Genomic DNA, 15,263 nt, shown 5'->3' on the forward strand with positions numbered 1-15,263 from the left:
TGCTGGGAGGTTGGGATCATAAGAAGCCTCATTAGAGGCTGCCTACCCCAATGAGGAACTGTATACATGTTAAATGAAATAAATATGAAAATGTCCCTATTATTTCCTCATATATTTGAGTTCCTCAGTAATGGTAGTTAAAATAACAATGAAGGAATCACAGGAATTAGCAATGAAGAGTCAAGTCTACTATCTTTATTTAAGGGCTCATTTGAAAAGACTACAGTAATATAATAAACTTCTCTAAAAATATTTTTGTAGAAAAAAATTATCAAAATTTATTAGAAAATTATAAGTATTAACCATCAACCAAAGGATTACAGTAGCCTACTATACAGGATTATTTATTAGCCAACTAGATTAGTTTAGGAGTTGGCTCCACTATAGTTAGGAGTCATGAACTGGTATCCAGAATTATGGACACAGTGTTTATATAATATACTTCTAAGTCAGGGAAATAAGCAGAATAGCAAGCAATTTCAGAGACAACCAGGATGCAGGGAACTAGGAAACAGCTGTTGAGGTCACAAGCCATGGGCATCAGATGGTCAGCTTTATCCCCACTTCCTTTCTTATTTATATACCTCAGAAAAAGGACTCAGGCCTAGCCCTAAATGGAAAAAATAGAGTATACAGCTTAAAACAAACTGCAAAGTCATATTTATTTACATTAAAGTATGAATGACCTGTATACACACAAATTTAAGAGGCACAATCTGTTATGTACAATACATGTTACACAGTAATATCCGTAGATACATCAGTGGTTTGAATGAAAACACAGTACCAAAACATTCCTGATACAAAATAAATTACTCATTCACATAATCTAATTATACAAGACATCTAATATTTTAAAAGTTATATACCTCAAAAAACACTAGCTATACAGCTAAAACGTAATGTTTGTTTTATGAAGAATGTCTTCAGATTATTATACATAAATGATCACTTTCAGAATCCATTTTTATCCTTTAAATAAGCTACATTGATGTTGTCTATTTATATTCTGGTAAAATGCTTGAAGACAGACATTACTTCATCTTTTAAAGTTGAAACTATACTAGAGTATATGTTAAACTATTGCCCCAATTCTAACACTGCCATCATAATTTTCAGACACAATCAAGTTATTTAAATTCCAAATTTAGAGTATGAGATTCATTGCCCTATTTTGCAAATTGTTTCCTCTAAAAATATGATCATATTGTCCTCAACTATCTCATATTTTGGAGAAATTCAAGTTTAAAAAAAAAATCTTAAAATGCTTTAGGTTAAAGCTGATTCTATATGTAGAGATTTTGAAAAATTTAACACTTTAAAGAGCTTCAAAAAAGATTGTTTTCAATTCTAAAATCTATTAAAGATTTATATGAAGTCCAAGAGAACATTTGAATATTTTCATAATACAGTGAAGGTTTCATCTTTGGCATTTCTCTATTAGTTCTAAAATGAAATACATAAATGAACATTTTATATTCTTCTATCTACCTACTTCAGATATTTTCTGTACACAAAAGTGTTTGAAATTTCATTGCTAAGGAAGTTTTTTAGATCTGCAAAAAAGTGTTAACATTTAGCTTTTTATTGAGAAGTTGAAATGTTCTGATGTTGCTAAAATGAGTTTACTTAGTTCTTTTTCAAGAACTGAAAATTCAACATCCTGTCAAATTCAACAGTGGATAAAGCAGGCAAAATTTAACAAAAATATTGACCAGAGTATAATTTTTTAATAATAATATGAAGCATGCCTATATTAAGGAAAAAATACGGGCATCACAGAAACAACTGCTATATTTTCTTTCTTGGTCCCTGTAGCTTTCCTAAAAGGAAACAGACCAAAACAAAACTGCTACTAATGCTGATTAGTAGAAATTTTTTTCACATTGCCTTCTGTATTAGATTTCCACATTACTCCCAACATTCACAGATCTTTTTATCTCTGCATACACCAACCTTAAGGCTAAAAATTGTCCAAGTGTTACTATTTTAAAAATGACAGTAAGAAATAATAGCAAGGTTTTTATAAGTGAGCATATTTTTCCTCATTCATAACTAAATATGGGGGGAAATCTCAGTAAAACTGAATCAAATACCAGCTACATTATCCAGGACTAACTGAAAATAAGCAAAGAAACAAAACAAAAACATAAAACAAATACTGTAGCTAGTTACTGCTATTTACCAATTTCTGAAAAAAATCTTGAATAACAAAAACTGATGGTAAGGATGGTTACATTGTCACATTAATGTATTTTAAAAAGGGTATTAAAAATTCCCCATTGTTTGCTAACCAGGTAGAATCATGGAAATCCAAGCAGAGAATGATGCACAGCAGATAAAGGAACTAGAATATATAAATTGGGTATTTCTACTAACTGGTATTGGAACATTTGAATAAATCTGTAACTATTTCAGAAAGAGAAATATATCCAATGAATATATTTTAAAAATCTGGAGAATGCAGGTAACATGAATAGATACATAATGGGGTACTGAATCTGTGAAAGCAATTTTATTATATAATATGGCAATTATTGAATACCACATATGTAGCTTATATTAATACTTCTATCTCCCAGCCAATGCTAATACCTGACATCAACGCTGTCCTTCAAGTATAGTTCAAATTATTAGTTACATATGATAATCAAGTAAATTAATTGGCACTAGACAATGTTCACAGAAAACAATTTTAAGTGCATATAGTTATCTACTTCCAGAATCCAGAAAATATAGCCATCCGTGCTTCTATTCTATCATTTTAGATGTATTTGTAGGAATGGGATCTCTCCAAAATCAAATAGGATCAATCTGGTCACATTAAGTCTTAAAACAAACATTATGTAAATTTTATATATCTGAATGTTGCCTTTTAGGTAAATTTTTGAGATAGTTTAGACACTTTTTTTTGAGGAGGTGGTCTGATAAGATCATAAATAATCATTCCTCCATAATTCAGTTGAAATTGGTTTTTTGTAAATGCTTATTGGGAATTTCTAAAGCACTGACTTGAAGAGGCCAAGAACCTCCATCAATTCCTGCTTGGATAGCCACTCCCGTCACCACTGCCAGGTCAGGGTCTACAGACGTGTTGGGATCCTTTCCAAAAAACTCCTGAATGACTTGACGGATTCGAGGAATACGAGTAGAGCCCCCAACCAATACCACCTCATCAACTTCAGTCTTTTCCAGATGGCCTTCTTTCAATACTTGCTGAATGGGCACCAGGATTTTCTGGAAGAGGTCTTCATTTAGGGTGTCAAAGAGCTCCCGTGATATTTCTGTTTCAAATAAAACCTGACTTTCTCCACTTTTCTTTTCAGAAAGGCCAGCTCCATACATGCTGCTCACATGGTGGCCATCTGCTGGGGACAGTCTGTCCTTTGACAGTTCAGTGTCACTACTCGGAGTTTCCTTCTTGTCCTTTTCCTCTACCGTTAGTAACACTGACATATGAGCAGACTGATGAAAAGTCAGATTTAATTTTACCATTTCCACAGCTTGTCTTAATCTGTGAATTTCCTCTTTCCTAGAGGGTAGGAAGCCGTATGTTTGATAAATCTGTTTATATAAGTACTGAAGCAATCTCTGATTGAAGTCCTGTCCTCCAAGTTTATTGTTTCCTAAGTTAAAAATAAAAGTTTATGTTATAGTTATTCATATATGTGTGTAAACATGTACTTATTTAGCATGTGTGTATAAATATAATTTTATTGGAATAACAAAGTCTGTACTGAAGATATTAAGATTTTATTCATACAAAGAATGATTAAAAAATAACAGGGTTGAGATGACTTTAACTCGAATGTGTACTATGAAAAAAACCGTGCAGCCATGGCTGGCTGATGTAGAGCATTGTTCTATACATCAGAAAATGGAGGGTTCCTTCCCTGCCCCGGTCAGGCCATGTACCCAGGTTGCAGGTTCGATCCCTGGTGGGGGTGTATGAAGGAGGCAGCCAACTGATGTTTCTATCTCACATCAATGTTTCTCTCTCTCTTTCCCTTCCTAAGAACAACAACAAAAAAAAGACCTCCATGCCTTTCCACATCCCAGCCCCAGGAAAATTACCAATACTCTTCTCTGGCTATATTCCTACTTATAAAAAAAAACACAAAAAACAAACCACACACATACACAAAAAAAGGTGCACATCTGGGTTAATTTTTTAAAATGATATAAAAGGAAATATCTCTTAATGATATCAAATATTTTTTCAGAAAATAGATTGAGAACACAGATTGACTTTTAAGTAACAATTTAGAAACACTAAATATCATTATTCAAAAGAAGAAAGTACTTCTTATAATTAAAATGTACCAGCAGGCATTTTATCTTTAAAAAAAAACCAAAAACCTTTGCTTGTATGGTTAAGAGCAGAAAAGCAGAAAAAATGACTTAAAAGGAAAAGAGTAATGGAATATAAATCCCCAGCACTAAACTTGATTCTAAAGAGAGTCCAGTTAGGAGGAAGACAAATGCAGAAGTTAGACTACTTATAACTTACAGCTCCACTTTTCAAACAGGCTTATTCATCCCTTAAGCTAAATTAAAACAAAAACCTTTTAAAAAGATTTAGAATGCAAAATCCTATCACTTTCTAAAGAATACTAAAGATATCTATTTTGTGAAACAGATTACCTAATGAAATCAACTGATCACCCTTCATTTTAAAAGAATTTATTTTCTTTTGTTCCCTTTACCATAGCCATGAAAAGCATTGACTCAGTGAGCTACCACTGGCAGTGTATTTATCTGACTTATAGGATGCACAATCATTTTTTGTAAATACATATAAGTGGCAGCATAAAATTATATATACAGATTACCAAAATGAAGTCAAAGAATACTGGAAAAAAAAAATTAAACACTTCACACATTAGATATGCTAATGTGCCTAAACCTGTTTAACTATATTTTTCTTACCAGACATTGCCCTGGTTAGAAACATTCCTCCTTGTTTATTCAGTAATGACACATCTAGAGTTCCTCCGCCCAAATCTATCACCAAGACGTGAAAGACATCAGCCTTGTGGAGACCATAGGCCATAGCTGCTGCTGTGGGTTCATTTATTACCCTTAAGATCTTCAGTCCTGTATGATGGGTTGGAGGAAAGAAGAGCTCATGAGAAGACACAATTAAGAAATTCAATCTCACTCAACTTCACGTTAGTGTCTTCTATAGATCAAATTCTGTTGGTACAAAAAGCTCCACTCAAATTCATGAAAAAGAACAGTCATAAACCCAATAAAAACAACATAATGTTATTGTTCCTCTAAATAGGTATCATTAAAATCATTCTAAAAGATTACAATAGGATGAAATAAAGGCCCAGATTCAGTGGAACATATCATTTTATTCTTAATTCATACTCCATTAAAAAAAAAATCTGAGCCTCTTCTCATTGTCATATTTTACTTGGGAATTTATGAGCAATAAAACTTTAATCATTATATATTACTAGAGGCCCGGTGTACGAAATTCATGCATGGGGGTGTGGGGGAGGGAGTAAGGGAGGGTGTACCTCAGCCTGGACTGCACCCTCTCCAATCCAGGACCCCTCAGGGGATGTCCAACTGCCGGTTTAGGCCCAATCCCACAGATTAGGGCCTGATCGCCTCTAACCAACTCTGCTTGCTGGCCTGATTGCACCTAATCACCTCTACCGGCCTGCCCGATGCCCCTAAACGCTCTCCCCTGTCGGCCTGATTGCCCCTAACCGCTCTCCCCTGTCGGCCTGCTCACCCCTGACCGCTCTCCCCTGCTGGCCTGCTCGCTCCTGACCACTCTCCCCTGCCGGCCTGCTTGCCCCTGACTGCCTCTGCCTTGGCCCCCGCCACTGTGGCTTTGTCTGGAAGGATGTCCTGAAGATGTCCAGTCTATCCAGTCTAATTAGCATATTACCCTTTTATTAGTATAGATAACAAACTGCTATGGAAATGAGATAAGTTTACTGTGTTCTTCTGTTAAAAATGGAAGATGAATTATCAGAAAATAATAAAAAAATCTAGATGAGATGCTCTAATAGCTGAAATTATAATTTTAAAGAAATACTTAAAATATAACACCCTGAAATATAAGAAATTAGCTGAATCTAAAAAATATAGCTAATCTGATTTTGATCTGTTGTCTATGTGCAGGCAAAGGATCAGATTTCCTTGAGCAAATTCCTGCTTTAAACTACCAGCCACATGAGTGGTCTGGAAAGTAATAAGGCTTTCTGTATCAGGAGCCATAAAACTATTCAGACTCTTAAGAATTTACTCAGAGATCATAATACCCTTCATCTTAGTTCTCTGGCTTCAACACTCACTCTGCCCTGGCCACACTGGCTAATGTACTATCTTCTTAATAGCAAATTCCCATTTTGTGGCTTCCCCACTGGCCGTTCTCTCTCCTGCAACATACTTCCCCTATCTCCCTGGCTATCTACCTTGCTTCTCTTAAATCTGCTTAAATGTCATTTTCTCAATGAGGCCTACCTGGCCACTCTCTTTAAAACCTGCAAGACCCCCTATTCTCTAACCTTTTCTATTCTTCCCCTCCCCATAGGATGTTACTTTCATATATATATATACATATATATATATATATATATCTAGGTTCTCTACCAGAGGCCAGTTTACTCCTCCAGGGACATTTGGTAATATCTGGAGAAAAAAAAGATTGTCACCCCTTAGATGGGGAGGGTTCTGTTAGCATCTGGTAAGTAGAGGCTAGGGATGCTGCAAAATATCCTATAGTACACTGGACAGTTCCCCACAACAAAGAATTACCCAGCTCAAAACCTCAATAATGCTATAGGTGAGAAATACTTAAGTATATTAAATACCCCATAATATACTTATCTTTGTGCTGATTTTGAGTTTCCCTCTGGTAGAATATAAGGTCCATGAGAATTGGGATTTGTCTGTTTATATAGTTCAGCTTTATATTTATATAAGGCATATATCTTTTCAATATAAATTCCATGAGAACAGATATATATTGAGACACTCAGATTTGTTGAATGGTGTTAAAATGAATTCTCCCCCACCTTAGGGCTTTTTAAAAACATTATATTCGTCTTAACATTAAAGAAAGTTTAGAAGAAAAAACTTGCTTCTAACATGTGTCCATGTTATCTTGCAGCATTTGTCATGTGCCTGACTGGTTATTGTCAGTGATACATATATTTTATATTGTCCTATAGACTTCCTTAATTATCATTTGCAAACTTGTATCAAAATCCATCTAATTTACCTGACATATAGTTACGTGCTTAGTTAGGTGGTTTGCAAAGTGATACATCTTCCTATAGAAAATTTTCAGCCTCAGACAATTTTGATGAAAATGTAACTCGGGCAAAGGTAATATTACCTGCAAGGTTAGCAGCTTCAATTGTTGAATTTCTCTGTTTTAAATCAAATTCTGCTGGTACAGAAATAACAGCATTGGCAACTGGCATTCCAAGATATTCCTCTGCCATTTCCTTTAATTTCAGTAATAGTCTAGAGCCAACATATTCTGGGGAAACGGTGATGGTCTCATTACTTGTCACAGAAAACTCAACCATTCCATTTTTGTTTAAAACCTGTGAATAATAGGAATAAACTTAACTAAGGAGATAAAAGACCTATAATAGGAAAACTACAGGACATTGAAAAAAGAGATAGAGGAAGACATAAACAAATGGAAGAATATACCGTGCTCATTGATTGGTAGAGTCAACATCATCAAAATGTCCATACTACCCAAAGCAATTTATAGATTCAATGCACTCCCCATTAAAATACTAATGGCAGCCTGGCCAGTGGGCTTGGTGGTTGAGCATTGACATATGAACCAGGAGGTCACAGTTCGATTCCCAGTCAGGGCATGCTGGGGTTGCAGGCTCAATCCCCATTGACGGGCATGCAGGAGGCAGCCAATCGATGACTCTCCCATCACTGATGTTTCTATCTCTCTCTCTCTCTCTCTCTCTCAACTTCCTCTCTAAAATAAATAAAAATCTGTTTAAAAAAATAAAACTCTCTACATCTTAAAATAAATAAACAAACAAACAAATAAATAAATAAATAAAATACCAAGGGCATATTTTGCAGGCCTACAACAAACTCTCCAAAAAATTCATATGGAATAAAAAAAAAATCCTGAATAGCCACAGCAATCCTGAGAAAGAAGAATAAAGTTGTAGGGATCAAGATATCAAGCTATATTACAAAGCCACGGTTCTCAAAGCTGCCTGATACTGGCACATTGACCAAGAACAGACATATTGACCAATGGAACAGAACAGAGAACCCAGAAATCGACCCAAGCCATTATGCTCAATTAATATTTGACAAAGGAGGCAAGAGCATACAATGGAGTCAAGAATGGTACTGGGAAAATTGGTCAGATACATGCAAAAAATGAAACTAGATCACCAACTTAGACCATATACAAAAATAATCTCAAAATGGTTAAAGGACTTAAATGTAAGACAGCAAACCATAAAAAATCTTAGAAGACTCCATAGGCAGCAAAATATCAGACATACGTAGTAGCAATATCTTTACCAATACAGCTCCTAGGGCAATGGAGACTAAGGAGAAAATAAACAAATGGGACTACATCAAAATCAAAAAGCTTCTGCACAGCAAAAGAAACCATCAACAAAACAACAAGAAAGCCCACTGCATGGGAGAACATGTTTTCCAATGCTATCTCTGATAAGGGTTTAATTTCCAAAATTTACAGGGAAATCATATAACTTAAGAAAAAGAAGATTAAACAATCCAAACAAAAAATGGGCAAAGGACCTAAATAGACACTTTTCAAAAGAGGACATACTGAAGGCCAAGAGACATATGAAAACATGCTCAAAGTCACTAATCATAGAAGAGATGCAAATTAAAACAACAATGAGGTACCATCTCACACTTGGCAGAATGGCTATCATCAAGAAATCAACAAAGAACAAGCGCTGGCAAGGATGCGGAGAAAAAGGAACCCTCCTGCACTGCTGGTGGGAATGCAGACTGGTGCAGCCACTGTGGAGAACAGTATGGAGTTTCCTCAAAAAACTAAAAATGGAACTCCCATTTGACTCAGTAATCCCACTCCTGGGAATATATCCGAAGAAACTAGAAACACCAATCAGAAAGGATATATGCACCCCTATGTTCATAGCAGCACAATTTACCATAGCTAAGATCTGGAAACAGCCCAAGTGCCCATCAGCAGATGAGTGGATTAAAAAACTGTGGTACATCTCCAAAATGGAATACTACACTGCTGTAAAACAGAAGGAACTCCAAAAAAAAAAAAAAATACAAATGGATAAGATTAGCATGGATGGACTAGAGAGCATTATGCTAAGCGAAATAAGCCAGTCAGAGAAAGATAAATATCACATGATCTAACTCATATGTGGGATATAATGAACAACATAAACTGATGAACAAAAATAGAAAGAGACAAAGAAACACTGAACAGACCATCCAACCACAGAGTAAAGGCAGGAGAGGGTGGGAGTGGGGGGGGGGGGGTTAAGAGATCAACAAAGGACTTGTATGTGTGCATATTAGCATAACCAATGGATAAGGACACTGTGGCAGTGGGGGCTTGTCCTGGGAGTGGCCGGGAGGGATCAATTGGGGAAAAAGGAGACATATGTAATATTTTAAAAAATAAAAACCTGTGAATAAGATTTGCAAAGAAAAGAATGTAAAAGCATATATACACATATATACATACACATACATACATACATATAAACTTACACACACTGGACATTAATCAAAACTTACCTTTACCTTTACAAGGTCATAAAATTCATTTGTAATGTACCAAGTACATTTATTATGAGTGGAGGTTATAAAAAGTTATACTTTAAAATCTATAAAATTAATCCACATCATAGTTTTTTAATAAGAGAAAAATAACATTCCATCACTAAGCACATAGCTGGAACATAAAAGATTCTCAATATATATTTGTTAAATTAAAGAAAAAATGAATGATGAAATATAAAGAATAATAGTTGCTAAATTATATATGTGACTAAGGATCTTTTTTTTTCTTATAATTAAGTTGTTCCAAAATTAATAGATAACTGAAAGAATGTTCTGGTACATATCAGCAAGAATAATTTTAGTACTTCATTATGTTCTTAGCCAAAAATCAAATATCAGTTACATTCTTGTATCTAAGAAAATATGTATTAGCTCAATATCCCTGCTAATGTAGTTTCCATTTAAAAAATTAGATTAATTCTAAAACATTCTATCCTAGGTTCACCAAGAAGACTGCACTAACATCAACAGTAAAGAGAATTAGTCTGTTCTAAGTTATAAGAGTATCAATCCCAGTCATTCTAGACTAGACTACATATCTAAGTTTCAATCAAGAAACCTGTATGATGAAAACAAAAGCAAGCTACAGACACTAATAAGGTCCGAAGACACCAGTACTGACAGAGCCCACATGAAACAGAAACAACAAAATCAGATTACTTAGAAACTCATGGACAAAAATGAAAAAAAACTTAACTAGTGATCAGTAAATAATATACCTCAAACTATAATTTAGAAGAAAATTTATAGTTTTATATCATTTTATCATTGCATAAGATTATAAATAAATAAAGTTTCCTAAGAAAGTAAAGAAGCTTAAGAAATGCATGGATAATTTTTATCTACTTTGAAATAGATTGAAAAATTGAGAATTTTTATGGATGAATTCAAATAAGCAACACTGATATAACTATCAGGTATTTTAAAACCTATCATTTAAAATCCCACTTTGTATTATACAAGAAAAACACTACATGAAATAAACATTTAAATGTTTAAAAGAAAAAAAAAACAAACAGCAAAATCCAAACCTAAAAAATACTCATATAAAAGTATTAGGAAAAAAACAAAACAAATGGATAAGATTAGAAAGCCATTGTAAGCACAATAAGAGTCCAAAACCATTCTAAAACATTAATTATTAAGAGACAATTTTACTACATAAAAAATTGATACTCTTAACTGCTCAAAAACAAAATTATGTCATCAGGAAAAAAAAGAAAAACGACTGAAAACATATCACAATGTATTTCATGATATCAGAAAAGATAAAACACTCCCCATCCCCCAAAAATAGGACAAAGAACAAGAAATGGGTCACTAAAGAAAATGAAAATGTAAATAAAGTAATTTTTAATTCATACCTCACTAGAAATAATAGGGATTGATGCAAGCTATCACTTTTTACTTTTCTATTGGCAAAAATTAAAATAACTAGTGAAGATACAGGCACTCTAAAAAATGGTTAGGAACATATAACCTTTTCGGTGCATAATTTGTCAATATAAATCAACAGCCTCAAATATGTGCATTTGACCTATCAATTTCTACTTTTAGAATTCAAATTTAGGAAATTATCACAGAAATGTAAAATGATATATGTAAAAGGATATTTACTGAAGCTCTAACATTAGTGGGAAACCAGGGAAAAAATAAAATATATTCTGATAAAAACTGGGTAATTAAGTACTTGAATGGTCATTCCATGAAACCAGGAAGGATAATGATGTGAACGTATTGACTAATTGGCTATGGCATGTTGATAAGTTTCAAACAACTCATAAAACACAATGCCTAATTTGATATTTTTTACATATACAAATATGTATACATTCAATATGTGTATACTTACTTATACAGAGAATATTACCATCCATCCATAGAGCATGGGACTTCATTAGCCTTCCTGCTACAATGAAAGACTTAGGTGACATTCTAAGGATGGCAGAGCAAGAATATAAGGTGCTAAGTCTTTGACAGCACTGTGGAGCCCTGAATTAACTCACCCTGGACCTGCTATGAAATTGCTTATTATACAATAACTTCCAAGCAAATTGAGTCAGTTGAAATAAAAAGTTTTATAACTTGTTGCCAAAACGTATAATTGAAATAATAATCTGACCTAAAATTAAAATAGATTTTAGCTTAACTACTTACCTTAAATGGGTATCTGCCAATTTCAGCCTCCAGCTCTTCTGGGGTAAAAATCTTGCCTATGAATCTTTTGGCATCATATATTGTGTTCTGAGGATTTGAATCTGCCAGCTCTAAGCTTTCATATCCCACATAAACATCATGGTCAGTAAAAGACACCATGCTGGGTATGCTGATATGGCCATTTTCATCTGGAATGACCTTTACTTTTCCTGTGCCAGGAAAAAACACCCCAACAGAGCAGTAGGTGGTGCCAAGGTCAATGCCAATCACTTTAGGAGTAGGCAATGGTAAATACTGTTGTGACAAATAGCCAGCCAATACGAGAGTCAAAACAGCTGATCCTGAAATACAAACAAATTAAAATATTTGTCTTATCAAACTAGTACAATAAGCTAAATTACTATAGTAAAGTCCCTTTAATATCACTCTTTGAAACAAGACTAAAAAAACATACTCTCAGAATATTTTCTTTTATAATACTAATGGTAACACTTCTCTCAAACATCAAGTTTTTCACACTGTAAATTGACAGCACTTAAAATGAGGTAACAAGAAAAACAAAAAACCTGTTTTGTCTATTTCACTATGGGTGGATAAAGGAATAAAAAGTAAAGATACTTCAATAACAACTGTGCTGACGTTGACAGGAAAACTCAATCTTCTGGAGCAAATTAGATATAATCCAATTTCTTGATCAATTGATACTTTATTTTATAGCTTTATAATTAGCTTTATTTATCATTATTAAAAAAAACAAAAAAACCTCCATTACTAAAATTTCCACAGCAAAAAACTCTCATATTGTAAGGCTAAAATGATTTATCCCTTTATCTCCTTTTTTCTTTAAACAACATGAAATCGATAAATTGGATAAGATGGTTTTGAAAGCTGCTTAGATATTAAACTGTCAACTCATAACAGAACATAGCTTTCTCCGTGTTGAAATATCAATTAAGGACACACTTGTAAATATCACAAGTAATATTGAGAGAAGCGGCATCAGTGTGTGTCCTGCAAACTGATGCCAACACAATCGGAAGCTCCTCGGAGCAGGTTGCTCACTGCGGTACCTCCCACCGCAAGAAGGTTCCTGGCAAACAGCGGAGGTTCCGTAATGACTAACTGATGGGAAAAACGAGTGTAAACAAACGCCTGTGAAGAAAGGCGTCACTGCGCATAGGACAATTAATTTCTTTGGCTTCAGGAGGCTGCGCTAACCTCCCGCGTCATCCACCCTCGTGACGTTTGACCTACGACGTTTCACCAATGGTTAGCTCATCCTCGCGATCACACAGTTCAGCCAAGTGCAATCAAGTGCCCAGCCCACTGGCCTCGGGCTCCTCCGTGCAGAATTTCGGAAGCACTTCCTCGCCTCTGTCCCGGGGGGTTCTGACCGGGGCTGGCGGGCAGAGCGCGGCGCGGTGCCCGCAGAGGCCCGGGTCTCAAACCCCAGCCCCGCTGGGCCCACGGCCCCGGCCGCGGCGGGCTTCTCCTCCTCCACAAACCGGGGCTGGACACGCACGTTCTGAGGCCCCAGCGCAACGTACGATCCGACATGGACGTTGTTCTGGAAAGAACCGCTCCCCGGCCTGACGTCCCTGCGATGAACGCAGAGGGAGGCCGCCCGCCCGACGAGGTGGGCCTGCCGGGGCCTGGGCCATCCCAGGGGCGACTCCAAAGCGGCTTCCCCAACAGCCCCAACCCGCCTCGACATCACCTTTTCGGCGCCATTCCTGTGGCGCAAGCTGGACCTAGAAGGTGTGGCAATCACCCCCACCCACCCGGCTCCCCACAAACGCTCTGGTCAGTGCCCACACCCGCAACAGGGACCCCGGAGCACGCACCTAAGATCGTCATCTCTCCGGCCATCACAGTCCCGCCGAAGAGGTTTGGGATGAGTGTACCGGACGGGAGGCACCGCCCCCACGCCGCCGGGCGGCCCGCTGCCCCCTGGGAAATGTAGTTCTCTTGCTCTCACGCGGCCGGGGAAGCTACATGTCGGACCAGAGAAAGGACTTCCTTTACCATGAGGTCGCGAGGCTGAGAACCTCCATTCAACTGCTGCCAGGGACAACGGAGCCGCCCTCCCACGCACGACTGCCGAGCCAATTGGGCTGAGGAGGAGGAGAGTCCAGTAGAGGGGCTGGACTTTAATCACCCAACCGGAAGCGCCTCGGGCCACCGGCGGTATAAAGTCTCTCTAGCGCCGCCCTGCCGCTTTGCTTTCTGGGAAGTGTAGTTTGGGCCTCCCCCGGCTCGCTGGAGGGAGAGGACCGCTCGCTTATTGTGCGGGGGGACCTAGTCCGAAGCCAGGCCGGATTCCAGCCTTTGTGCATTCGTTCGGCCCACCTTTACCGCGCGCTCCTTCCCCTGCGATCTAGATTCTGGCTGGACTTTCACTAAACGCTGCCATGCCTCCCTAGGATCCCTGCGCAGTCGGCCTTCCTGAAACTCCAATTAAGATGACCAGTCCTGCCTTTTTTTCTGTTATTTTTTTTTTTTGGGGGGGGGAGCCTAAATAAATTCAAGCAATTTTCAGGTAAGGCGATTTATTCAAGAGAGCACGGACACATTTCCTCTATTGCTAACGCTGAAATAGGCCATTCAAAACAAACAAACAAAAACAACAAAAACAAAACACCTTAGCTTTCTCTTGAATTCAGTCCTTAAGTGGCAGGAATTGCTTTCAGAGAGGAGTTGAAGTGCTTTTCAGGTTCTAGTCTATGAAAGACCTGATTTTTCTCACTGCGTGGCCACTGGTAATACGTCATGGCTCCTTTTCAGAGTGGTTGGCTGCTCAAGTTCACAAGAACTGTGATCCTGGAGAAGTGAAATTTATTTCCGCACCTGAGATTAAACCAAACAGTCCCTGTTGACAACAGGCCAGGCGGCTGGGAGAATAAACTGCCACAAGCTTACTGGTTGATTTACAAATGTGTAACAAAATGTTGATGGCTATTGAAGCAGAATTATGATTTAGTGGGGATATATATATATATATATATATATATATATATATATAAAATATTCTCCACTTTCATGTATTTAAAAAAAATTTTAATGAGTTTATAGTGAATACTACTCAGTATAATTTGAGTATACTTATAAAGAATGCTTGATTCAAACATCTAGTGTCTTAAACACAAATATATTATTTTACAATTCCATAGATTGCAAATTTGGTACAAGTCTAACTGAACTAAAGGGGAGAATTGTTTTCTGCTTATTTGATTTTCTGGCAGAATTTATTTCCATGTGATTGTAGGATCAAGGTGATACCTGAA

At 36.6% G+C, this 15,263-nt stretch overlaps 1 protein-coding gene across 1 annotated transcript; it reads right to left on the bottom strand.

The window, feature by feature from the left end:
- Positions 1-218: 218 nt before the first annotated feature.
- Positions 219-13,935, bottom strand: HSPA13 (heat shock protein family A (Hsp70) member 13). The gene is made up of 5 exons (XM_079766872.1): positions 13,824-13,935; positions 11,980-12,320; positions 7,364-7,577; positions 4,930-5,097; positions 219-3,626 (listed from the first exon to the last, which is right to left on the bottom strand). The coding sequence occupies exons 1-5, from the start codon at positions 13,846-13,848 to the stop codon at positions 2,959-2,961; spliced, it is 1,416 nt and encodes a 471-aa protein (XP_079622998.1). The 5' UTR covers positions 13,849-13,935; the 3' UTR covers positions 219-2,958.
- Between the last annotated feature and the right edge of the window lie 1,328 nt (positions 13,936-15,263).

This window comes from Cnephaeus nilssonii (genome assembly GCF_951640355.1).
Source record: "Cnephaeus nilssonii genome assembly, chromosome: 3".
Classification (NCBI taxonomy): Eukaryota; Metazoa; Chordata; class Mammalia; order Chiroptera; family Vespertilionidae; genus Cnephaeus; species Cnephaeus nilssonii.

Excerpts from the sequence above, each read along its gene's own strand:
- HSPA13 (XM_079766872.1), bottom strand. The coding sequence starts at position 13,848 with ATGGCCGGAGAGATGACGATCTTAG. Across the intron at positions 7,578-11,979 it reads TTGGCAGATACCCATTTAAG|GTTTTAAACAAAAATGGAAT; the intron begins GTAAGTAGTTAA and ends TATTATTCACAG. Across the intron at positions 3,627-4,929 it reads TCTAACCAGGGCAATGTCTG|GAAACAATAAACTTGGAGGA; the intron begins GTAAGAAAAATA and ends TTTTTAACTTAG.